General features: G+C 35.6%; 1 protein-coding gene across 1 annotated transcript in view; it reads right to left on the bottom strand.

The window, feature by feature from the left end:
- GRID2 (glutamate ionotropic receptor delta type subunit 2) overlaps positions 1-27,833 on the bottom strand; it is a 1,658,713-nt gene that overhangs the window by 633,224 nt on the left and 997,656 nt on the right. Inside the window, exons 5-6 of the mRNA XM_049885711.1 lie at positions 21,425-21,478; positions 11,848-12,021 (exon numbers count right to left, since the gene is read on the bottom strand). Coding sequence (XP_049741668.1) covers positions 11,848-12,021; positions 21,425-21,478 — 228 coding nt within the window. The remainder of the gene's footprint in view (positions 1-11,847; positions 12,022-21,424; positions 21,479-27,833) is intronic.

A 27,833-nucleotide genomic window follows, 5' to 3' on the forward strand; every position in this document is an offset into this window, starting at 1 on the left:
GGGTCATTTAGTACATCTGTTTTACTCTGTCCTACAGGGTCGCTATGAGTCAGAATCGACTCGACAGCACTGGGTTTTTTTTTTTTTGTTTTTGTGTAAAAAGTAGAAATGTTCAAAATTTCTATTTTTCCTACCAAAAATTCAGATACTTCATACAATGTTGTTGTCAGATGCATCGAGTCGGTTCTGAGTTACAGTGACATTACGTATGAAACACTGCCCAGTCCTGTGCCATCTTCAGAATCATTGTTATGCTTGAGCCTGTTGTTGCAGCCATGATGCCAATCCATCTCATTGAGGGTCTTCCTCGTTTCTGCTGACCCTCTAGTTTACCAAGCATGATGTTCTTCTCCAGTTGAGAGAGGCAAGAGATCAGGCTGGCTGAATTAAATAGCCTCTGACTCAGTATTCTTGAGATTTAAACCTAACTGCAGACCACCATATAACTTTTGCTTCTGGCACCTGAAAACTGCTGTGATTAACAAACTAGGTGCTTAGACAAGATAAGGGGCTACATTTCAAGGCTCTGTGTGCTTGACCAGCTATAAATTACTGATAATCCTCCTGAGTTATTCTTCAAGGCCTCACCAGGTGTAGAGCGTGCACAGCAAAGTTCAACGAGGCCTATGGATGACCTTCCACATGAGACAAACACGAGCAGTGACCCCTCGCCAGGGCTCAAACCAAGATCCAGAGGCATCACGCAAGCACAACATCCCAGAATAAGTCCTGTTCAGCATCCCAGCAGCCTTTGTGACAGACTCCATCTTAGTTCCAGCAACCTCTGTGAGGAAATCCATCTTGAATTCTAACTGCGCACGCATTTGATTTTCAAAATCCCTCCCCTTCTCCTGGAAATCTCCACCCATCTAATGAATAAAGATAATGCATTTCTCCCACCTAAAAACTTTTATAAGCCCTAGGAAATTTCTTTGTTCAATGAGAGACTGGAGGCTAGTGTAGGTAGAAACCCCTCTCCCTCTCTCCCTCAAGAGCCTTTTACCCTCTTTCTGTCACTAATAAACCTTTCTTTGTTCATGTGGGACCTCTGAGCCTCTCCTGACCATTCTTGGTCAGAAGAAGGTAAGAACCTAGGCAGGACTTAGTCCCAGGCTGGGATGCCTTGCCCGGCAACATAGGGACTGGTCCCTCTTGATAAGATGTCCAAAGTACGTGAGACAAAGTCTGGACAATCTTGGCTTCTAAGTCATAGTCTGGCCATACTCCTTCCAAGACAGATTAGTTCCTTCTTCTGGCAGTCCATGGCATAGTCAATATTCTTTGCCAGCACCATAATTTAAAGGAATCAATTCTTCTTCAGTCTTTCTTATTCATTGTCCAGCTTTCACATGCATATGAGGTTACTGAAAACATCATGACTTGGATCAGATGCACTTTAGTCCTCAAAGTGACATCTTTGCTTTTTAACACCTTAAAGAGGTTTTTTGCAGCACATTTGTCCAATGCAATACCTCATTTGATTTCTTGACTGTTGCTTCCATGGGTGTTGATTATGGAACTAAGTCAAATGAAATCCTTGACAACTTCAATATTTTATCCTTCTATTATGATGTTGCTTATAGGTCCAGTTGTGAGGATTTTTATTTTCTTCATATTGAGGTGCAATCCATACAGAAAGCTGTAATCTTTGATCTTTATCAGCAAGTGTTCAAGTCCTCTGCACTTTCAGCAAGCACGGCTGTATAGTCTGCACGTCACAGATTGTTAATGAGTCTTCCTCCAATCCTGATGCCCCATTCTTCCTCATATAATCCAGCTTCTAGGATTATCTGCTCAGCACACAAATTGAATAAGTGTGGTGAAGGGATACAACCCTGACACATACCTTTCCTGATTTTAAACTATGCAGTATCCCTTTGTTCTGTTCAAATGATTTCCTCTTGGTCTATGTACAGGTTGTGCATGAGCCCAATTAAACGTTCTGGAATTCCCATTCTTTTCAATGTTATCCATGATTTGTTGAATTCCTCTCATAAAATACTGTGTAAAAAACAGTAATTGCAGCACAGGTCCCTTCCTTTTATTTCAAACAGTCATTAGGTCTCTGCCTTGTGGCAGCGTGCACTTTCAGTGGTACAGTGGTAAACCACAGAGGCTGAAAAAATTCATGGTTGCCGTATGTACTGCAGGACATGAAATTAACTGGGACGTTCTGTGAAACCATGACCCTAAAACTCCAAACCAAGGAACCAAATCCACTGACATTTTTCATTGTACATAAGCAGACTCAGCAGCTACTCTTTTTTTTTTCTTTTGGTGTTTAAAATATATCTATCACACAAATTTTGCCAATTCATCTTTTTACAAGTGTACCATTTACTGACATCAATTACAATAATTTGCTCTGCAACCCTACCTCTAATGGATGCAATATTTCCATCATCATGAATCCCCTTCTTTCCTCCTCCCTCTTGACCCTGGTAACCATTAATAAACTTTGACCTCTATACAGTTGCCTTTTCTTCTCTTTTTATATCAGTGAGGTCATACAACATTTTTCCTTTTGTGATTGACTTATTTCACTCAGCATAATGTCTCCCAGCTTTATCCATATTATAGCATATATCGAGACCTCGTTTCTTCTGTGGGCTCAGTAGTAGTCCATTGTATGTATGTACCACAATTTGTTTACCCATTCATCTGCTGATGGGCATTTAGGTTGTTTCCACCTTTTGGCTATTGTGAATAGTGCTGCAATGAACATTGGTGTACTCATCTCTGTTTGAGTGTCTGCTTTCAAGTGTTTTGGGTATACACCTGGGAGTGGAATTGCTGAGTCATATGGTAGTTCTATTTTTAGTTTTTTTGAGGAACTGCCACAGTTTGCCACAATGGCTGTACCATTTTGCATTCCCACCAGCAATGGCTAAGGGTTGCAATTTCCCCACATCCTCACAAACATTTGTTATTTTCTTTTTTTTCCCCCATCTTCGCCATCCAAGTGGGAGTAAAATGGTATCTCACTGTGGTTTTGATTTGTATCTCTCTCTGATGACTAATGATGTTGAACACCTTTTCAGATGTTTGGTGGCCATCTGAATGTCCTCTTTGGTGAAATATCTATTCAAATCCTTTGCCCATTTTATGAATGAGTTACTTGTCTTTTTGTAGTCAAAGTTTTTTTTTTTTTTTGGATTATCAGATTCTGATCCGATATATGATTCCTGAAGATATTCACTTTTTTGGTAAGGTCTTTTGATGAATAAAATTTTTTAATTTTTATGAGGTCCTATTTGTTCATTTTGTCTTTTGTTATTTTATTACATACTCCATCGTTAAAAGCTAAGCCCAGAAGTGTTGCCCCTGCATTTTCTTAGAAGAATTCAGTAAGTGTGAGTCTTCCTACTTTGTTCTTTTCTTTCAACATTGCTTTAGCTATTTAGGGACTCTTGCCATTTCAAATGCAGTAGAGGTTTTTTTGTTTTTTTTTTTTCCATTTCTGTAAAGAAGGTTGTTGGAAATTTGATTGGGATTGTGTTGGATCTATAGATCTATAGTATTGACACTTTAACAATATTAAATCTTCCCACCCAATAACACAATACATCTTTCCATTTATTTAAGTATCCTTTAATCTTTCAACAGGGTTTTATTTTTTTCATTGTATAAGCCTTTCACATCTCTGGTTAGATTTATTCCTAGGTGTTTTATTCTCTTAGATGTTACTGTAAATGGAATTGTTTCCCTAATTTTCCTTTCAGATTTCTCATTGCTAATGTATAGAAACTCAACAGATTTTTGTTTTCTGACATTGTACTCTGAAAGTGCTAAATTCCTATATTAGCATTCAAAGTTTTCTTACAAACTCTTTGGGATTTTCTATATATAGGATCATATCATCCTGAGTAGAGATAATTTTACTTCTTCTTTTCCATTCTCTATAAGTTTTATTTCTTTTTCTTGTCTTACTGCTCTAGCTACTACTTCTAATACAATATTGAATAGAAGTGGTGAGGGTGGGCACCCTTGTCTTGTTCCCGATTTCAAGGGATAAACACTCAGTCTTTCTCCATTAAGTGGCTGTTGGCTCTTTGTATATCCCCTGAATCATACTGAAGAATTCCCCTTCTATACCAATCTTATTTAGGGTTTTCATCAAGAAAGGGTGTTAGATTTTATCAAATGCTTTTTCTGCACCCATAGAGATGGTTCTTTTCCTTTGTTCTCTTATTGTGGTGTATTACATTGTCTGAGTTTCTAATGTTGAACCATCCTTGCATTCTTGGAATAAATTCCAGTTGGTCATAGTGTATGACTCTTTTAATATGTTGTTGGATTCTGTTTGCTAATATTTTGTTGAGGACTTTTGAATCTATAGTCCTAAGAGATGTTGGCCTGCAGTTTTCTTTTCTTGTGGTATTTTTCTCTGGTTCTGGTATCAGGGTTATGTTTGCTTCATAGAATGAATTAGAGAGTAGTCAGTCTTTCCTTCTCTGTCATTCAGAGGAGTTTAAGACTATCATTGCCATTTCTTCTCTAAATGTTTGGTAGAATCCCCCAATGAAGCTATCTAGCCCAGGACTTTTTTGTTGTTGTTGTTGGGAGGTTTTCAATCACTGACTCAATCTATTCACTTGTTATAGGTCTGTCGAGACTTTCTATTTCCTCTTGTGTCCGCTTGGGTAGGTCGTGTGCTTCTAAGAATTTGTCCGTTTCATCTAGGTTATCCAGTTTGTTGCCATAGAGTTGTTCATAATATTCTGTCATAATTCTCTTTATTTCTATCAGGTCAGTTGTAATGTTCCCTCTTTCAATTCTTAATTTGGTTATTTGCATCTTTTCTCTTCTTTTTTTTTTGTCAGTCTAGGTAAAGGTTTGTCAATTTTATTGATTTAAAAAAACCAACTTCTGGTTTTATTGATTCTCTCTACTGTTTTTCTGTTTTTGAATTTATTTCTGCTCTGATCTTCATTACTTCCTTTCTTCTAGTAGGTTTGGGCTTAGTTTGCTCTTCTCCTTCTAGTCTCTGGAGTTGCTGAGTTAGGCTGTTGATTTGAGATCTTTCTTCTTTTCTCATGTATCCATTTGTTACTGTAAGTTTCCCTTTGAGTATTGCCTTCACTGCATTCCATATGTTTTGGCATGTTGTGCTTTCATTTTCATTTGACGCTAGGAAATTTGTGATTTCTTTTAATTTCTTCCTTGACCCACTGGTAGCTTAATAGTGTGTTGTTTAATTCCCGTATGTTTTTGTATTTTCCAGAGGTTTTTTTTTTTTTTTTTTCTCTTATTGATGTCTAGCTTCACTTCATCGTGGTTAGAGAAAATACTCCGTATGATTTCAAGCTTTTTAAATTTATCAAGACTTGCTTTTGAACTAAAATGTGATCTATCCTGGAAAATGATCCATTTCACTGGAGTAGAATGTATGTGTGCTCTTGTTGGGTGGAATGTTCTATATGTATCCGTTAAGTCTAGTTGGTTTATAGTGTCATTCAGGTCATCTGTTTCCTTGCTGATCTTCTTTCTAGATTTCTGTCCAATATTGAAAGTGATGTGTTAAAGTCCCCAACTAATTATTGTACTCCTTTCAATTCTATCTGTATTTGCTTTATATAGTTAGGTGCGCCGATGTTGACTGAATATACATTTATAATTGTTAAATCTTGATTAATTGATCCTTTTATCACTGTATAATGTCCATCTTTGTTTCTTCTGACAGATTTTGTCTTAAAGTCTACTTTGCCTGTTATTAATACTGCCACCCCAGCTCTTTTTTTGTTGTTGTTATTATTTGCAGGGGATGTTTTTTCCATCCTTTAACTTTCAACCTATTTGTGTCCTTGGGTCTAAAGTGTGTCTCCTATAAACAGCATATAGTTGAATCATTTTCTCTTTTAATACATTCTTCCACTCTCTACCTTGTTATTGGAGCATATAGTCCATTTACATTAACTGTAATTACCAATAAGAAGTGACTTACTTCTGTGCCATTTTGTTGTTTTTGTGTCTTAAGTCTTCTTTGTCTTTGTCCTTTACTACTGCTTTCCTTTTGTTTTGTTGGTTTATTGTAGTGAGCCATTTTGGTTTCTTTCTCCTTTCCTTTTTTGTATTTTTTTTTAAATATATTTTCTTAGTGGTTACCATTAATACTACATTTAGCAGCCAGTATTTATAACATCCTAGGGTAAGTTGCTACCAACTTAACTTCAATACCTGCCAGAAATTCTATACCTATACCATTCCTCCTGCCCTCCTTTGTTATTGTTATCACTAATTATGTCTTTATACTTCATGTGCCCTGTAACGTAATTTCATCCCTACTTTTCATACATTTGTTATTAAAATAGATGAAAGACAAAACAATTAGAATTATCAAGCATGAATACCTTATTACTAGCCCTTATGCTTGTTTACACAATTCCCTTTATTAGGAGTCTTTCTTTCTATGTATGTCTTTGAATTACTTTCAGGTGTCTTTTCTCTTCCATCTACAGAATTCCCATTAGCACTTTTTGTTGGGGTGGTCTGGTAGATATGAACTCTCTTAGCTTCTGTTTGTCTGGGAATGTTGTAATTTCACCCTCATTCTTGAAGACGGTTTCACTGGATATAGAATTCTTGGTTGACAGTTTTTTTTTTTTTTTTCTTTCGTCACTTTAGATATTTCATTCCACTATCTACTGACCTCCAATGTTTCTAAAGAGAAATCAGCACTTAATTTTTTTAGGGATCCTTTGTATGTGACTGCTTCTCTCACTGCTTTCAGGATTCTCGCTTTAATTTTACTTTTTGAAAGCTTAACTATCATGTGTCTTGGTGTAGACCTCTTTGGGTTATCCTGCTTGGGGTTCATTGGGCTTCTTGGATTTGTATATTCATGTCCTTTGTTATTTGGGGAAATTTCCTGTCATTATTTCTTCAAATATTCTTTCTGTCCCTTACTCTCTCTCATCTCCTTCTGGAATTCCCATGATGCATATATTAGGTCTCTTGTTGTTGTCTCATAATTCTATTAAACTGTACTCAGCCTTCTTGAGCCTCCATACTTGTTGCTTGTCAGCCTTTGTAATTTTAACTACCTTATCCAATAAATCTATAAACATTATTTTTTCTGTCTGATTAAATCTATTGTTAAGCTCTTCTATTGTATTTCTCATTTCAGTTGTTGTCCTTTTCAGTTGCAATATCTCTTTTTTAGATCATCATTTTGTTCTGGCACTGTTTTCCTTCTTTCTTTGAGGTCTTTGTCCCTTAACACCTTGATAACGTTTAGCATTGTTGTAATATATTGTTCCTTTTTTTTTTTCATTACTTGGTTATCCGTAGATACACTTTCACTCCCTTCATCGTGTTCATTTGGATGAGCCATTGTTTCTCTGTTCTTTGCATGTCTTGAGAGTTTCTCTTGGGATGCTGGAATTTTTGAGGGTGTTAACTTTGTCAGTTTTCCCCAGTATTTGTTTTTTTTTTTTTTTTTTTTGCCTGCAGTATGTTCAGCAAAAAAACTCTCGGGTGGGCTAAGCCTTTGGCCTTTGCTTATCATTTTCTCTCTCTCTTTTTGATATCTCTTTCTCCCTCCCTGGTTTAATTAGGGTTCAAAAGTTCCAGATCTCGGTTTTCAACTTTCAATGTCTCCCAAACACACCTGAGAACAGTCTGTGGTCAAACTGTCCACCAGCAGGCATCACCACTCAGGCACAATATCATATACTAATCAGTCTGTACACTGGGGGATGCAGCCCTCACTGGTTATTAATCACTTCCTTTTTCTGTTTCTGCAACCATGTATTCAGTAAGAAAACCCACACCCAGCAAGCCCTTCTGGGCTCAGTGCTGCCCTTTGGTTTTGCCTGAGGCACACTTCCCTGCTCTGTGGGGGCTGCTTATATCTGAGCTGGCATTCAGGGGAAGTACAGGCAGACTTTCCTACATTTCAGGAGAAGGAGGGACTGACACTCCCCAGAAGGACCTCCAAAAGATCTATCTTGTTGATTTCAGAGCACCAGTAGCCTGTGGGAGGAGGGGCAGTCCCCACTCAGATGACCCTACTCCTGGCTCCACCATAGAGAATCTTCTGTAGGAGTTTGTATCAGTCCAGCATCTGACATTTACCAAATAGGGAAGGGGTTGTCATGCTCAGAAGGGACCCCCAGGAAGGTCTGCCTTGTTGCTATCAGAGCCCATCCCATAGAATGTTGGCTTTGAGTGCAGCCTCCACTCAAGATGCCTGCTTCCTGGCATACAGCAGCCTTTGTCAGCAGTCTTCAGCACTGACCTGATGCAGGAGCAGAAAGATCCAAACTGTCCCTCAGGGAGGTCTGTCCTGTTGGCTTAAGATTCTTGAGCTATGAGGTGAATAGGAAGGCAGGTAGAGTGTTGAGTATGAGAGCAGGCTACACTGTATGAGCCTTCTGTAGCAATTTGTAAAAGCCTGACAATCAATAGATACCAGGTGGGGAGGGAGGTGTCATGCTCTGGTCAGGTGCCCACCCCTAGCAGGTCTGCCTTGTTGCTATTATAGCCTCCCTGCCCCCACAGATTGTTGGCTGTGAGTGTAGCCTTCACTCCAGATGCCTGCTTCCTAGCACATACCAGCCTCCATCAGTAGTCCTCATCACCAATGAGAAGTGGAGGCAAGCTAACCCAAATTGACCCCTAGGGAATTTTTTCCCATTGGTTTCAGAGGCCTGAGCTATGGGGTACACAGTGAGGTAGGCAGAGTGCTGACTATGGGAACACACTCCACTCCAGTAATCTTCTATAGCAATTCAGAGCTGGCTTGCAGTTGACACTGTACAGGTGGGGGAGCAGTTTTTACTCTCCAAACAGACCCTCAGGGATGTGTGCCTTGTTACTATTGGAGTCCACCCTCCCCCTCCCCATAGTATGTTGGCTGTGAGTGTAGCCTCCTCTCAAGATGCCTGCTTCCTAGCACATAGCAGCCTCAGTCAGCAGTCCTCAGTGCTGGCCAGAAATTAGAGAAGACAGTCCCAAAGTGACTCTTTGGGAGGTCTGTCCTACTGGTTTCAGAGGCCTGAGCTAGGAGTGTGCAGGGAGGCAGGGAGCATGCTGACTACGAGAGTGGATTCCACTGACAGTGCTCATTCCTAAGAAAGCCTTTTTGTGTTCTTTTGAAATTCCTCAAATTATTTATTTAATAATATAAAAAATAATAATATAGCTTACGATTTATTAAAATATTAACATTTAGTGTACTAACCTGATTGTCAGAATCTTTTCTACTCTTTTTTTTGGAAATTGGAACACTATTCCAGTCTCTTTTGGATCCCTGGTGGTGTAGTGGTTAGGAGCTTGGCTGCTAACCAAAAGGTCAGCAGTTCAAATCCACCAGCTGCCCCTGGGAAACCCTATGGGGCAGTTTTACGCTGTCCTGTAGGGTTGCTATGAGTTGGAACTAGCTTGATGGCACCTAACCACAACAACAACGTGCCATTTTCTTTTACTTGGATCCTCTTCTGTCTCCCATATTTCTCAATTGTAATATTGTAATCACATCTGCTGGTCTATTTACTGCTTGAGTAATAATTTATCAGGTCTCAATTCAAAGCAAGAAAGCATCTCCAAACCCCTGTTCCTTCTAATCCAGTGGTTTTCTTTTCTTCTAATGACTTTTACTCTAAGATTTCCAAATTGAAGACAATTTTTCTTAGATGGAGGAAACTGAAAGAAAAATATCTGAACGTATCTCTCCGCTAAGAGTCAAACTAACGTTAGTTTCACCAAGCAGTGAATGTCTAACTGCCTTCTTGCTTCATATATTGCTAAAAATTGTTTTTTAGCTAAAAGCCTTTCTTCAATATTCATTTCTCAGCATCAGCTAATTCTGGATTTTAGTTTCTCAGGCATTAATTTAAAGACTTGTGAAACTTGTTGTTGTTATTTTTCTTCCTAAATTTTACATCTCATTCTATTCATATTAATATACTGTAATGGTCCAGAGAAGTCTTTACACAGGCCCACTGTAACCTCTTCTTCTCTCCTTTTCTTGATTAGTTTCATTGTATAAGTTGGATTTCTATTTTTAGAGCCAACTTGAGTCATTTACATGACTTTTCTCTCAATTTGTTTTATTGTACATTTCTGAATTCTAAGACATAAGTGTGTCTGTGATTGTAATTATTTGAATTGTTTTTTTAGAAATTCCAAGTTAAGCAGATTACTTTCTCCTAGGGAAACTCCTTTCTCCCAAATTGTCATACAATGCTGCCTTGCTGATCAGAAGTTAATCTAAAGTAGCATTCTATCTTGTTGCTTTCTCTAATTTCAATGAGATAAAATTTCACCAAGACAAGCCCATGTATCAAAAGCTCTGCCTTTAATGGAACATTTTAGATTCAAGAGACCTGACTTGACACTCTTAATTATAAAAAAAAAAAAAAAAAACTTAATTATATGAATCTTTAAAATATAAAATTTCTGTCAGCTTTTCTTGCACATATTAAATACTTAGTAATATTCTATCACACTAAAAAGGACAGTTAATATGTAATAAACCCTCAAAAAAAAAAAAAGTAATTCTTCTGGTTTCTTCCATCCATGGTTGGAGGAGAGTGGGATGAAGAACTAGGTGGAGGAAGATGCCTGGTAAGTATAAGGTATTCACTATAATGCTAATAAGTATAAGGAAGTGGTTGGATAAACGATAATTCATCAAAAAAAAAAAAATCTAGAGCTGACTTAGCATAGGGAGGTTGTACAGTTATCTTTCTAAAGAAGAAGTTTCACAAAACGACCTTATTTATCTAGTATTATTGGGGGAAAAATAGTCCGCCTAGGGTCATATTTCCAAACTGTTCAAACTGAACTTCTCTAAGTACTGAAATATTTTCAATATTAAACATTTTCAAAGAATACATATATGGTTTCCTGATTCTGAATTTGACCACAATTTTATTTTAATCTTTGTTGCTACCTCAGGGTTATTGTTTAAATTTTAATTAACATACTTGACATATACTACAATGACATCCTTAAGAATTGTTTTACTACACAGGGTTGCTTTCACAGGAAACACTGACAGAATATTTGAGCTATTGTATTTGATTGATTTTTTTTTTTCTGGCTCTCATCTTGCTAGAGAGTGCTCCTTTTGGCTCCCTACTGTTATCCATGTGACTAACTTTTAAAACACTCACTTGAAATTGACATCTTGATTCCTCCTGTTCAAAGAGAAATAATGATAATTTAAAAATTTGATAAGGCTTTCTTAAGAAAAATAAATAGGCTCTAGGTGGGTATTTAAAGGGCATTCTTATAAGTAAGCTGCAGGAACTTGAAGTTCTCTATTTTGCTGCTCAGAGATTTTATTTACTTACTTCCAAATTCTTTGTTGGATTCTGAATGACAAATGTTTCTTCTACAACCCATTTAAGAAAGGTAAGACTATATAATAATACAGCATTTTTACATTTCTAAATATTATTATTTATTTCTTTTTTTTGGTGAAGCTTTGATACTGTGGACAAAATTTTAAAGAAATTAAGAAAGAACAAAATACTATGTGATTTTTATGCCAGAGAAGTCAAACAAATTTACTAGCTTATTAATGTAGGTGGAGTTGGCATTAAAGAAAATCAATCAAAAATTTTACTACGAGAAATGCTACAGATCAACCTGCTTAGAAGGTAATGACCTTTATTTATTACATTTTTATTAAAGCACCAGATATTTTTCTATAATGAGGTCAAGAGGCTCAAAGACACAGACTCTTATAGCTCTTTCTCAGACTTACTAAATTGCTGGTGGAGAAAATGATAAATGCCACCATGCGTAATTCTGAATCCAAAGCAGCTCGAAAAAGCTCTCTTCAAATTCTCATCAAGAGAGCATTTTGGAAGAAAAACCCCAGCATGTAGGACATACCTCCATATTCTGAGCAAAGGGATCCTTTGGATCACACAACGTTGAAGATATTCGATGGTTGCCACGAAAACATCGCTGACTTATATTCTGTGGGACTGGAAATGTCTGCCGAATAATCGTTAATCTTCCAATTGACCTTCTTACAAGTTCCTGTACGTCCACATCGTTTATTTCCTATAAGATAAAAAAAAGAAAGAATTAGAAATGTTTTAATACAGTCACAGAAACACAAGTTCATTACTGAGTCATCTGGAAATGCTAAAGGATTCTGTTACAGTAATGCATTGATTTTTATGCTTAGCATACATCCAAATGAAAATGACAACACATTATCATTAAAATGATCAATTCATTTGTAGTTGCCCCGTGTTTTAAGTTATATACATTAAGGTCTAAATATTTCAAAACAGAGCCACCTGTGTCATATATGCTTTTATTAAAATTAAGTTTATAGTTTATTATGTTGTGTATGTGTGTGATTAAAACATCGACAGAGACCAGAAAAAATTGATTATTATAGTGTATTAATCATTAATAAATGAGTTGCAGTATTGAAAGATACAATGGGCAGAATATTGAACAATGCAGGGAGCATCAAAAAAAAAATGGAATACATAGTCACTGTAGCAAAAAGAATCAGTCAATTTTCAGCTATTTCAGGAGGTAGCACATGATCAAGAACCTGTGGTATGATGGAAGAAATCCAAGCTGCACTGAAGGCACTGGCAAAAAACAAGGCTCCAGTAATGGACAAAATACCAATTAGTATATTTCAACAAATGAATGCAACGCCGGAAGCACTCGCTCATCTGTGCCATGAAATTTGCAAGACAGCTACCTGGCCAACTGACTGGAAGAGATCCATATTTGTGCCCCTCCAAAAGAAAGGTGATTCAACAGATGCGGAAACTATTAAACAATATCATTAATGTCACACACAAGTAAAAATTTGCTGAAGATAATTAAAAAATAGTTGCAGCAGTACATGGACAAGGAACCGCCAGAAACTCAAGCCAGATTCAGAAGAGGATGTGGAAAGAGGGTATCATTGCTGAAGTCAGATGGATCTTGGTCGAAAGCAGAGAATACCAGAAATATGTTTACCTGTGCTTTATTGTCTATGCACAGGCATTTGACTGTGTGGATCATAATAAATTTTGGATAATATTGCGAAGAATAGGAATTCCAGAACACTTCATCGTGCTCATGAGGAGCCTGTACATAGACCAACAGGCAGTCACTTGAACAGAACAACGGGATGCTATGTGGTTTAAAATCAGGAAAGATGTGTGTCAGTGTTGTCTTATTCATCATACATATTCGCTCTGTGTGCGGAGCAAATAATCACAGAAGCTGGACTATACATCAGGATTGGAGGAAGACCCATTAACAACCTAAGACATGCAGATGACACAACTTTGCTCGCTGAAAGTAAAGAGGGCTTGAATCACTTACTGATGACAATCAAAGATTACAGCCTTCAGTATGGATTACACCTCAACATAAAGAAAACAAAAAGCCTCACAACTAGACCAAAAACGAACATCTTGATAAACAGAGAAAAGACTGAAGTTGTCAAGAATTTCGTTTTACTTAGATCCACCATCAACACCCATGGAAGCAGCAGTCAAGAAACCAAAGGATGTATTGCATCTGGCAAATTCACTGCAAAAGATCCGTTTAAAGTGTTAAAAAGCAGATGTGACTTTGAGGACTAAGGTGTGCCTGACCCAAGCCATGGTATTTTCACTCACCTCATATGCATGTGAAAGCTGGACAGTGAATAGGGAAGATGGAAGAATAGATGCATTTGAATTATGGTGTTGGTGAAGAATGCTGAATATACCACGGACTGCCAGAAAAAGGACCAAATCTGAATGGTCCTCATAACCAAGGATGGTAAGACTTTTTCTCATATACTTTGGACGTGTTATCAGGAGAGACCAGTCCCTGGAGAAGGACATCATACTTGGTAAAGTAGAGGGTCAGCAAAAGAGAGGAAGACTCTCTATGAAATGGATTGACACAGTGGCTGCAACAATGGACTCAAACATAGAGACTGTGAGGATAGCATAGAGCCAACCAGCGTTTCCTTCTGTTTTATAAAGTGTCACTATGAGTTGGAACTGACTTGAGGGCCACCTAACGACAACAACAATGGATTTTAAGGTATTCTGAGTGCCTAGGAAGGTAGTTACAATGTAAGAGTAAAATATACTGTTCCTAGCAATGAAAAATGAGGATCTTAAATTAAGCAAATAGAACAAGAGGACATACTAATTATTTTTAAGGCTTTTCCTAATTATTTCTTAGAACTACTGGTGCTAATTCATACATTACTTGTTGTAAAGAACAGACTAAGCCCAGTGCTCAAGAACTGTTGAATGAATATATGAGTGGGTGTACTATGGTAGTATAAAAAAATATAGAGATGTAAAATTCTGTTGGTTAAAGCAGTCTGAACCAAGGTGAAGGAACATGGTGACTCATTATGCTAAAAAAATCTATTTTGCATATGAGTGTTTGCCAGACTCAAAAAATATATAATTTCTACTTCTTTCTCCCCCTACCTTCCAACTCCAGATTTAAATATTAAGATTCAGCTCAATCATGGATGTAGAAGTAATAAAAATGAAATAATATTTTTACACCATACATCTGTTCTAACTGGCATTAGTCAGAGTAGAAGTGATCAGAGTAAAATTTGGTTTTAAGGCAGTCTTTACTAAAGCAGTTTGTGCTTAGTAGTGTCCATTTAGAACATTTTAAACCAATGAAGCCTTTCAATTAATATATTATTGGTTTGAATAGGTTCTTATGGCAACCAAAATAAAAGATTTGGCACGAGATAAATTTTGGACTGCAGTGAGCATTTCTCACTTTTGTTTCAAAGAATTCCTACAGAATAATGAAGAAGAAAATACTACTTACAGGTGTAAATTTTCTTCTTTTCTTTACTAATCACACATTATCCTTCCTGGTACTCTATAATACCTTTAAAATTCACCATTTATTTATGATCTTTATGAGATATAGATTTTTCTGAAAATAAAATAACACCTGCCGTGAGCTGTATCCAGTGCAATATCTTGAATTTCTGGTCGATTAATTCTTAATGTACCGTAAAAAAAAAAAAAAAATAGCTTTTTCTCAGTTTAAAATGTCATCCTTTTCTTTTAGTCTGTCATTTCACTGGCCACCAAAGCTCCATCTGGCAAAATGCAGATTACTTTTTAATTTTCTGTCATCTACTCGCAAAGCAGAATTAAACACGGTCCCGTCAACTCCACTCTAAGTTCTAATTATAACCAAAAATACTTAAAAAAAAAAATTAAAACTGCTATTCCATGTCATTTATTATTTTTTTTAATTCTATAATGCGCAGATAGGGGATTTCACTTAAAAAAGCAGTGAGAATTTGTCCCACTTTTCTCACAATATGAACTAAGTTGTGTTATACATGTGTTCTTTTTTTTCTTTAGCAATACTAAAATTTACAAAATTTCATCAAACAGCACCACCTCTATCTACCTTACCCATGATAAACAAGTTAGCACATTCGTTTTTATACTAGTTAGTTTTTATCTTTTTTTATATGTTAGGCAAACTACTAAATATTTTACCTATTATTTCATTTTTTGCTAAAACTGACACTGAATCAGGTGTTATTCTCCTTTATGATTTTTTTTATATAAAGGCAACTATCAGCTCTTTGCTCATAAAACTCATACATTCGATTTGTAAGTATCATCAAAAGAGATATTCTCTGAAGTAATTTTATAAGAAGTTCATATTTTCTTACAAGAATTACTTAGATTAATATCATGAATGATAGGATTTAGAACTATAAAGATATATTATTTCTGCATTTAACAGACTGATGATTCTACAAAGAATGATTAAGTTATTAGTCAGGAGCCAATGCTCTTAAAAGGATTGTTTTCAAACCCCCACACAGGGATGGTTTCCTTTGACAGGTTCCAAAAGCTGAAGTTCTCAGGTGCTGAAGGGACTAAAGGACATCTAAAGAAACGTCAATTTCAATTGAATATGTTTTGCCTATTATTATTTGGGAAAGGAAGAGAAAGTAATTTTCTGGGAGGAAAGAATCTGCCATTCTGAATGAAACTAACAAGACAGTCTATCTCAAAAAATTCACTTGCAATTTTAGTTTTGACACCTGATCTCAAACACAGTCTGATAGTAATATGAAAACTTGATTAGGCAGCGATTTTATATTTAGTGAACTTTACCTTTGTGTTTCAAAAGGTGCATTTCAAGAGCAGCAGATGCTATGTTATATAAGCACTGAAAGTGAGTGAATACTTAATCTACAAAGAGATCTTTTTAAATGAGAAATATCAATAAACAGACTTCTGTATTAAGGTATGAAACTATCATGTAATCTGCTGGGACCTATATTGTCATAACACCCTGAATTTTTAAAAATAATACTTTAACTGTTAGACTTTTTTTTTAATAAGTATGAGGACTAGTTTGCCTAACAAGCACTCAATTCCACTACTACCCACAACCAAATACACTAATCTATATACAGACATATAAAAAATTTCTGAATTTTAAATAATTTAAAGAACCCAAATCATAATATTATTTCTCTTTTGTAGCCCTTGTTTGACTAAATATATTTACGAAATAAAAATTAATATTGCAATGAAAAAATGAACAAATATATTTCAGTGTACTAAACTTTTTTCCATTTTACTCCTTTAGGAACAAAGTATAGTCTTTTTTCCAAAAAATAATTTACATGGATGATAAAAAAATTAAGAATTAAATCAGTATCTTAAAAAAAATATTTGCACTCACTGTTCTTTGATAGCTTAATATAGGGTGAATCCTGAACTTTGCAAGACTGAAGGAAGAAGGAAGCTAAAATATCTAGTGAGGATATGACTCCATCCAGAAATAGCCACTTCCCAGAACAAAACTTTTAGGAGAATTGAATCGCTCTTGAATCCTTGTAGTATATTAGCTTTAGCCTTAGATTAATAGGATTCTGGGGAAGGAAATACTCTCAAATCCATTAGATCAGATGCCAATCTACACTATATAGACAGGCTATTTCAGAGAAGGGACTCCTCTTCTATCTCTTGGTATCTAATAAAGTTCCTCGCTCATATTAGGTATTCGAGAGTCAGTGGATAAATTAAAAACTAATAATAAAGAATGAATGGCAAGGTTTCCCCAAACCATCTTCTGAAGATAAACATCTGAAATTTTAATTCTAGACACTGAAATGCTTTAAAAATATTAACAATCCTGAATAAAGCAGATTTCAGTAATGAAATTAAGCAGTCTGCTATGTAGTGTCATCACTCATAGCGGCCTATAGGACAGAGTAGAACTGGCCCACACGGTTTCCAAGGAGTGCCTAGGTGGATTTGAACTGTCGACATTTTTGGTTAGCAACTGTGCCACCAGAGTCACTATGAGTCGGAATCGACTGGACAGCAATGGGTTTGGTTTGGTTTTTGGCACAATGTGGTGTAGTTTGAAGAGATTCTTTTTTTTTTCTTATATGTTTAGTCTTCATGCTTTAGCAAAGATGAGTATTTGATGCTTCCTTAAAGTTTAAAATTAATATGAAATAATCACGTAACATTATGTTCAAATATGGAACAAAATCAACTGTAGGCTATGAAGCGGCAAGATGAGAACAGCAACTTACTGCTTCATAGATTAATAGTGAGGAGTTTAATTTATCATTAAGCTAGAAAAAAATGAAAAATATCCATGCCACATAAAGGCTTTTTAAATCTACAAACAAACACGAAAACTTCCTCCCTAATTCAGCAGTGATTAACAACAGAGAATAACAATTTAAACTATTTAAACGGAATTTCATAAAATCACATTGGTACACCTAAAGGTCAAGATCAGGGTAATAAAAAGTGTGTACAGAATTGTGCTTCTTGAAGCTCTAAGCTTCCTATCTGAGTCTCTAACTTTTGTCAAATTTAAATAAAGTAATAGGCCATCTGCTTCAGGAGCCTGAAGGGATGACAACAGTTAATCTGGAAAGGCTGTTCTGAGCTGGATCCACTGACTTCAGGGAGAAAATAAAAACCATATCCAAGTACTAATGTATGATTGATTGCACCATATGAGCTAGCACAACCTCTCATTATTACGGCAAACTTAATTCAAATAAATAAAAAAAAAAAAAAAAACATTGTTTTCAAGTTTCTACGCGAATTTGTATCATGATGCACAATGCCAACTTTGATTTATAGTCCCTTTCTGAAAAAAAAAAAAAAAAAAACTATTGGTGCAATAAGATTAAATAAATGTTTGCAACCCATTGTAAAATTAGCAACAAAATAATAGCTACACAAACCAAACTAGACAGATTCATGTTCTCCATGTTCAATCCAAATGGGTATTTGCATGTTGGCTTTTTGTTTTTGTCTTTTATGTGTGTGTGTGTGTGGTACTTTTAGTGTTTATTAGCTCCTTAGCGAATTTGAAAAATTAGTATTTCTTTGTTTATGCAAACTAGGGTAAGTTAAGAGTCATCCATTATTAATTTGTATGAGCAAGCATGTAAATATTAAGGATGAAGTAAAGGTGGTGAAAGACAGTTTTCTTGAGGCAAAATTAAGGAAGAATAAGATGCTAAATGGAAGTATGTGAAGAAATAGTGCTGAACTCAGATATACTGGCTGATTTTTTTTTTTTTTCCTTAGTGATGAAAGTACAGAAAACATGTTTAGAGTTGTAAGGTGTTTTAAATAAAAATAAGCAATGTAAATGGTGTGGGCTGTGAACACTGTATTTTCAGAGGCTAGGCAGTGTTGACCCACCCCAAAGAAATGGCACATCTGCCAAATGACTAGTAAGAAGGGTTGTCAATTAAAAAAAAAAAAAAAGCATTAAGGGTTTCAGTAACAATAAAGGGGAAGTTATAGGTAGCTATGACAGCTTACAGTGGAAAAGCCAATTGTTTCCTTATTGTGGCCATTTACTGGGTTATTTACTGGTTAGACTGATTTATGCACGTGTGTGTTTTATTTTGCAAAATAGTGGCATGAATTATGAAATATCCATTTAAAGATAGCATCTGTCTTCCTACTATTTTATAAAAATAAATTGTAATGATGAATTTAATGAAATGAGTCATAACATTTGTGGAAGGTACAGTAAAATGTAAACTTCTATTATTCTTTCCGTGGTACTCATCACTAGTGAAATACATGTTAATCTGCCTTGTCAAACAACATCTATATGATAGGAAGCAGTGATTTCTTTTTTTTTCCACAAAGAAAAAATTGACCCATAAGCAGTGGATAAATGATTATTGGTGTTCTAGGTACTTCTACCTGGGTTCATACTTGTACGATTTAGATGTAATTTTAGGAGTTAAATTGGGTATGAACACACACACACACACACACACACACACACACGTGTGTGTGTGTATATATATATATATATAATTTCAGGAGCTCTTCTGCAATCTAGCCAAAGAACAGAAGGAAATGGCTATTTCCATTTCTTCACTGTAAATGTTAATTGGTTTTGATTAATCCATGTTACTAAAAAGGGAGGGAATGTTTTTTTTTTTCTTTTCCAGCAATGGGTTTTATTGATCTGAACAACTAAAATGACCAGCTTGTGCCACATCAGGACATCTGTGTGGTCTATTCCCTATCAGAAGTTGAGTCAAGATAAAGGATTAGGAGGCTTCTCTATTTCAAAAAAGTAATCTAGAAAATAATTAAATTGAAGACAAACATTAATGGGCTAATTGAAAATTTTGGAAACATTGGAAAAAGTATTTAATTTCTTTGACTCATACTATCTTTGCAGAAAAAATAGAAATGAGAATATCTAATTTAAAAAGATGTCATGAAGGTTTGCTAAATTTCCTTCCTTTTTAGCTTTTCTTTGGTCCTGATATTTGAGCAGTATAGTCCTTACAGGTACAAAATTAATAGGTATTAGAAAATTGGCAGGTATTAGAACTTCACTGAAAAGCAGATTCCACACATACACATTTCCTTTGGGGATCTCGGCAAAACACATCTTAACCTATCATGAAGAACACAGTGACAAATCATACAGATCTAAAGTCTGGCTGACCAAAAACAGATTTACAAGATGTTTCCAGTGTCTTTATGCTGAGCTAAAGAGAACAAACCCATCAGTGAAGCTTGTAGGTGAAATAACTTGAAACTGCTTTTCTGTGTAAAAAGAGGCAAATCATCTACCCTTGATGGACCTCATTCCCTCAGTACCTCGGGAGAAATAATTTATTATTTCCAGTAGTATGCAATGAAATAATGTGTGTGAAAGTGGTCTGTGAACTTTCACGTGCTATGACCATTATTGGAATGGAATCTAATGAGTGTCATATGCCAGGCATTCTGCTAAGAATTTTAGATAATATGTCATTTAATTTTTATTATGAACTTGCAAATTAGATCTCATTATGCTTGTTGTACAAATGAGACAAATGGTACAGAGAGATTATGTTATATATCCACGGTCACATGCCTAACATTATATAGCCAAGATTTAACCCATCCTGCTGGTTGCAAAATTCTTGGCCAAAATGCTATTTCGTCCCTGAACTAAAACCGGTTATTCTATAATTCCACATTTAGTATCTATAGATAAATATTTCTTTATACATAAATAATAGATATGATTGAATACTAGGGTTTGTTCAAGACAAATCCAAGCGATCATATTCTCTGTATATGACTGATCTGCCCATTATTCTTTCTGAATCTGACTGGCAGGCATTAATGAAATAACTATAAGGAGCCCTGGTGGCTCAACGGTTAAGCACTTGGCTGCTAACCAAAAGGTCAGCAGTTCAAACCCACCAGCCACTTGCAGGAGAAAGATCTGTTAATCTGCTTCCATAAATATTACAGCCAAGAAAACCCTATGGGGCAGTTCTACTCTGTCACATGGGGTCACTGAGAGTCGGAATTGACTCGATGGCACACAAAAACAATGACGACAATGGATAATTTATTTCACAGGTGTCTCGTGTTATAAGGTCTTTTTAATTTCATGTATTGTCTTCACAAAACAAAAAACTCACAAGGAATGTGACAAGTCAATGTATTTTAAAGCAGTTGTATTTCTTTACGAAAAGGAAAGAAATCTGTTTATTCATATTCATACTCTAAACTATTTAATCTGATCTCCTGTAAGGGTGTGGGAATAAAAGTCTAGAGATAACATCAAAATATAAATGGAACATGAGGAATCCATTGGGAAAAATTCACTGTACTTATAAAGAAGAATTGTACTTTCTATAAAGATGATCTCCCCAAGCAGGCAGTGTAAACCAAAGGAAAAGGCTAAAAGACACTCAGTGGGGAAGACTTCTTCCATCTATTTTATTAGTACAAAGCCCTTTACATATGTGTATATATATATTTAAATCTTCATTCTATTTTAGTTTAACAGCATCTACTCAGAGGATGAAAGTTTACTTCATATTCTGTTCCCTCTTGGAAATTCAAGGCCATAGGAAATGATGTCAATACATTTATGAAAACAAGACTCATAGATGACAATATTTAATTGGTTTTACCTCATTTATAATGATCCAGTGACAGTCAAAAGCAACCAAATTAGTCTCCACAACCTAGAATAGAAAACAAACCAGTCATCAGTCAACATTCATCATAAAAAAGAAACCAAATCAAATGGGTATACTTTACAAACAGCAAAAATGAATCATATGTTAGAAACAGAAACAAAACCAAATCCATCACCATCAAATTGATTCCTACTCATAGCGACCCTATGGGGCAAAGTAGAACCGTCCCATAGAGTTTCCAAGGAGCGACAAGTGGATCCGAACTGCCCACACTTTGGCTAGCAGCTGAGCTCTTAACCACTGTGTTGCATGTTAGAAAGTCCTGTTATTCAGTTGAAGACAGAAAATCATTACCGATATGCCTTAGCAGCAATTGTGTTTTAATTTGACTTGCTAATTAAGTTTGAAAATACATTTTATTAAAAGCCTAGAACAACATAGGTTACAACTAAAAAATAATAATATAATATAAATAATAATGTATTGTGATTTAAATTTCAAGTAATATCTCCCATTCCAAATAAATTTTGATAAACTTCTATATCCCTCCACAATTAGGCTTTCACTTGATGTTACCTTCTGTTGCTTCCCTACATATATGCTTGCTACTCTCTTAAACAGCTCTTGCTACTCCTTTGACAAAGTGAACAGCTCTGTGTTCTGACAAGCTATTATGCCATGTGTGTTCTAAGGAAGCCCAATTCTAAAATCATCTGCATGTAAAGACTAAAAGAAATTAACATTATATTAGCATTGAGGCATGGGCAGGTAATTTCAGTAGCTTTGGCACAGTGGTTAAGAGCTTAGCTGCTAATCAAAAAGTGGGCACTTTGGATCTACCAGCTGCCTTGGAAACCCTATGAGGCAGTTCTTCTCTGTCCTATAGGGTTGCTATGAGTCGGAATCGATTCGATGGCAATGTGTTTGGTTTGGGGGATTTAGACTGGTAAAAAGATGAAAAGAAATTTTTTAAATATGCAAAAGGAAAAGTAAACAGTGTATGCATAAAGAATCTTAGCTAATTAAATTTATTCTATATGATTCCTGGTTTAGCCTAAATATTTAAGCCCCTTCTGTGTGTGTGTGTGTGTGTGCATGCACATTTCTGTGTGAGGAGAGTAGCTTTTGTATAAGGATTTCCATTCTATCAAATTAAATCATACATATTCTAAAATATGTTCTTATAATTCATGCTATGGGCATACACTGTTGAGAATGTTTTATAAGAGATTATTCTGTTACTTTCAGCAATAATACCCAAAGATTGGGTTTCAAATGAAGATGCTTTCTATTAACTAGCAAGGAATTATTATAGAAACTCAACTGCATTTTGGTGTATATTCTTTGTTCTACTGAGAAATGCCTACTGAAAAATATATTGAATAACAGGAAATACAATTGAAAAATATATATTTGTTATGTGAACCAATGCTCTGTCAAAATATACAATCATTTGCAGGATATCTGTTATTCTTGTTTTTAATTTTGGTGTAACATTCACACTATTTGAACATATGTCCAGCTGGTCCCTGTGACCTTACTGAGGTGTGTAGATTGTAAGTTATCATAGGACTGAGGATATGTTATTTACATTTAAGTTACATAATTACGTCATTTTTTCAAAATACACAAATGGTCAACTTATTGGTGAAACTTAACATAGAAAACGTGACACTTGCCAGTTTTCAAATTTAGATAAAAATACATTATACCAGTAAGGAATGGAAACCCTTCCATAGCATATAAGGAATACAAGTCAGAGACTTGGATATAAGCAAAGTCTAGATATCTGCAGCAAATGGAGAGAAATATTTTGTATTTGAGATAAAAAAAAACACAACTAATATATGGAAATAAGAGGAATTCAGAGGGAAGAGAAGTAAAAACCAATATATATAGACAGTAAAGATTAGAAGTACTTCTGAAGCAATGCTAGCAATAAAAAGGTGACTCAGTTTGGCTTAAATCCACCCAGTTTAGATAATCTGTACCACATGACCAGATGAAGTAAAATTTAGGCTCACACTATGAGAATTCAGCATTACCTATAAAATGTAAGTGAGAAGTTTTTGTTTTGTGCAACATGTATCAACAAAGTAGAAAGTAAGAGTTACAATAACATGGTGTAGTCGAGGAATATTGAACATGGACTGCCAGAGGAACAACCAAATTTGTGTAGGAAGAAGTACAACCAGAATGCTCCACAGAAGCAAGGACAGTGAGACTTTGTTTCACATACTTTGCCCATGTTATCAGGAGTGACCAGTCCCTAGTAAAGGACATCATGCTTGGTAGATGGTGACGGAAAAGGAGGAAGACCCTCGATGAGATGGATTGACACAGTGGCTGCAACAATGAGCTCAAACATAGCAAGGGTTTTAAGGCTGGCACAAGACTGGGGAAGTGTTTTGTTCTTTTGTACATATAGTACATAGGGTTGCTATGAGTCAGACTGAACTGATTTGAAGGCACCTAACAACCACAATTTGTTTACAGCATAAAGCTTATTTATCCATCACACTCCTCTCCTAAAAATACACTTTCAGGCAAAAATATGTACTGGTATCAAAGAACTGGGATCAGTTTAGCAAACAAGAAAAGCAAATATCTTGTCTAAGGCCATGATTCTGCTCAATACACCATCTTTTTTTGCTTAGGGTCAGCAGGTCTCACTCTTATCCTTGATTTTATTCCTGAGTGTTAAAATACAAGGCATTTTAACAGTATGAATTTGAAACAAGCAAAACATTATTAGCAGACAAGTACATAAACTATCCTCCCATTCTAAACTAGGAGCTCTCCACTGTAAGTGGGCACCAGAAATATTCGAACCATCTGTATGAGTAAGGAGAAACTCATCCACCCATATGTCTCCATGTGTGCTTCAAAAAAAGGATCTGTTGGAGCTTCTATAAGGCTCTCAGGTCTCCTATTGGGTTTTTATGAGACTAATTGTTCTGAAATAATTCACCCCCAAGATTCCTTCAAATTCAGCTTACTAAATGGACAAAAAAAAAAAAAAAGTCTACCCTAAGAACACGTGGGTGCCCTGATAGCTCAGTGATTAAGAGCTCAGCTGCTAACCAAAATGTCAGCCGTTCAAACCTACCAGCTGCTCCTTGGAAACCCTATGGGGCAGTTCTAACGTGTTCTACAGGGTCACTATGTGTTGGGATCCCCTAACAGCAACAGCTTTTTCTGTTCTTTTCCTGGTATCAACTCAAATAGGGAAATCACAAAAACAAATTAAGATTAATTTTAAAAAGAAAAAAATGCTCAAAAAAGGGAATCATTGAAGTCATTATGTGAGAGATCACAATAATCAAAAAGAGGGACTAAATACAGGAGGCATAGATCTTCCACATGGAGAGGAAAACAAGGTGATATAGGACGACACAAGTTAGGTTTTTACTTAGAAAAATAGGGGTAAATATTAAGGTAACCACAAAGAGGTCTTACAATTCCATAATTCAAAATAAAAACCAAGAAAAACATAAGGACTCAGCAAACATAAATTCAACTATTATGAAAATGAGGAACACATGATTTACAAAGAAAAACGTCTCGGCACAAAAAAGCACGCGGAAAAGTGAAATTGTCAACAACACACACAAAAAGGCATCAAAATGACAGCACTAAACACATACTTATCTATAATTATGCTGAATGTAAATGGACTAAATGCACCAATAAAGAGACAGAGAGTCTGAGACTGGATAAATAAACATGATCCATCTACATGCTGCCTACAAGAGACACACTTTAGACTTAGAGAAACAAACAAACTAAAACTCAAAGGATGGAAAAAAATATATCAACCAAACAACAATCAAAAAAGAGCAGGAGTGGCAATATTAATTTCAGACAAATTAGACTTTAAAGTTAAATCCACCACAAAGGATGAAGAAGGACACTGCACGATGATTAAAGAGACAATTTACCAGGAAGATATAACCATATTAAATATTTATGCACCCAATGACAGGGCTGCAAGATACATAAAACAAACTTTAACAGAACTGAAAAGTGAGATAGACACCTCAACAATTATAGTAGGAGACTTCAACACACCACTTTCGGAGAAGGATAGGACTTCCAGTAAGAAGCTCAATAGAGACACAGAAGACCTAATTGCTACAATCAACCAACTTGACCTCATAGACTTATACAGAACACTCCACCCAACAGCTGCAAAGCATACTTTTTTTCTAGTGCACATGGAACATTCTCTAGAATAGACCACATATTAGGTCATAAAACAAACCTTTGCAGAATCCAAAACACTGAAATATTACAAAGCATCTTCTCAGACCACAAGGCCATAAAAGTGGAAATCAATAACAGAAAAATCAGGGAAAAGAAATCAAATACTTGGAAACCGAACAATACCCTGCTCAAAAAAGACTGGGTTATAGAAGACATTGAGGAGGGAATAAAGAAATTCATAGAATGCAACGAGAATGAAACACTTCCTATCAAAACCTCTGGGACACAGCAAAAGAAGTGCTCAGAGGTCAATTTATATCAATAAATGTACACATACATAAAGAAAAAAGAGCCAAAACCAGAGAAATTTCCCTACAATTTGAACAAATAGAAAGCGAGCAACAAAAGAATCCATCAGGCACCAGAAGAAAACAACTAATAAAAATTAGAGCTGAACTAAATGAATTAGAGGACAGAAAAACAATTGAAAGAATTAACAAAGCCAAAAGCTGGTTCTTTGAAAAAATTAACAAAATTGATAAACCATTGGCCAGACTGACTAAAGGAATACAGGAAAGGAAACAAATAACCCGAATAAGAAATGAGATGGGCCATATCACAACAGACCCAACTGAAATTAAAAGAATCATATCAGATTATTACGAAAAATTGTACTCTAACAAATTTGCAAACCTAGAAGAAATGGATGAATTCCTAGAAAAACACTAACTACCTAAACTAACACAATCAGAAGTAGAACAACTAAATAGACCCATAACAAAAAAAAAGAGATTGAAAAGGTAATCAAAAGACTCCCAACAAAAAACTCCCTGCCCCGGATGGCTTCACTGCAGAGTTCTACTAAACTTTCAGAGAAGAGTCAACACCACTACTACTAAAGGTATTTCAAAGCATAGAAAATGATGGAATACTACCTAAATCATTCTATAAAGCCAGCATATCCTTGATACCAAAACCAGGTAAAGACACCACAAAAAAAGAAAATTACAGACCTATATCCCTCATGAACATAGATGCAAAAATCCTCAACAAAATTCTAGCCAATAGAATTCAACAACATATCAAAAAAAATAATCCACCACGACCAAGTGGGATTTATACCAGGTATGCAAGGCTGGTTTAATATTAGAAAAACCATTAATGTAATCCACCATATAAATAAAACAAAAGACAAAAACCACATGATCTTATCAATTAATGCAGAAAAGGCATTTGACAAAGTCCAACACCCATTCATGATAAAAACTCTTACCAAAATAGGAATTGAAGGCAAATTCCTCAACATAATGAAGGGCATCCATACAAAGCCAACAGCCAACATCATTCTAAATGGAGAGAGCCTGAAAGCATTTCCCTTGAGAACGGGAACCAGACAAGGATGCCCTTTATCACCGCTCTTATTCAACATTGTGCTAGAGGTCCTAGCCAGAGAAATTAGGCTAGACAAACAAATAAAGGGCAATCGGATTGGCAAGGAAGAAGTAGAATTATCTCTATTTGCAGATGACATGATCTTATACACAGAAAACCTTAAGGAATCCTCTAGAAAACTACTGAAACTAATAGAAGAGTTTGGCAGAGTTTCAGGTTACAAGATAAACATACAAAAATCACTTGGATTCCTCTACATCAACAAAAAGAACATCGAAGAGGAAATCACCAAATCAATACCATTCACAGTGGCCCCCAAGAAGACAAAATACTTAGGAATAAATCTTACCAAAGATATAAAAGACCTATACAAAGAAAACTACAAAGTACTAGTGCAAGAAACTAAACAGGACCTACTTAAGTGGAAAAACATACCTTGCTCATGGATAGGAAGACTTAACATGGTAAAAATGTCTATTCTACCAAAAGCCATCTATATATACAAGGCACTTCTGATCCAAATTCCAACGACATTTTTTAATGTGATGGAGAAACAAATCACCAACTTCATATGGAAGGGAAAGAAGCCCTGGATAAGTAAAAATAAATAAATAAATAAATAAAGCATTACTGAAAAAGAGGAAGAAAGTGGGAGGCCTCACTCTACCTGATTTTAGAACCTATCATACAGCCACAGTAGTCAAAACAGCCTGGTACTGGTACAACAACAGGCACATAGACCAATGGAACAGAATTGAGAACCCAGATATAAATCCATCCACATATGAGCAGCTGATGTTTG

Source organism: Elephas maximus, chromosome 5, assembly GCF_024166365.1.
Source record: "Elephas maximus indicus isolate mEleMax1 chromosome 5, mEleMax1 primary haplotype, whole genome shotgun sequence".
NCBI classification, from domain to species: Eukaryota; Metazoa; Chordata; class Mammalia; order Proboscidea; family Elephantidae; genus Elephas; species Elephas maximus.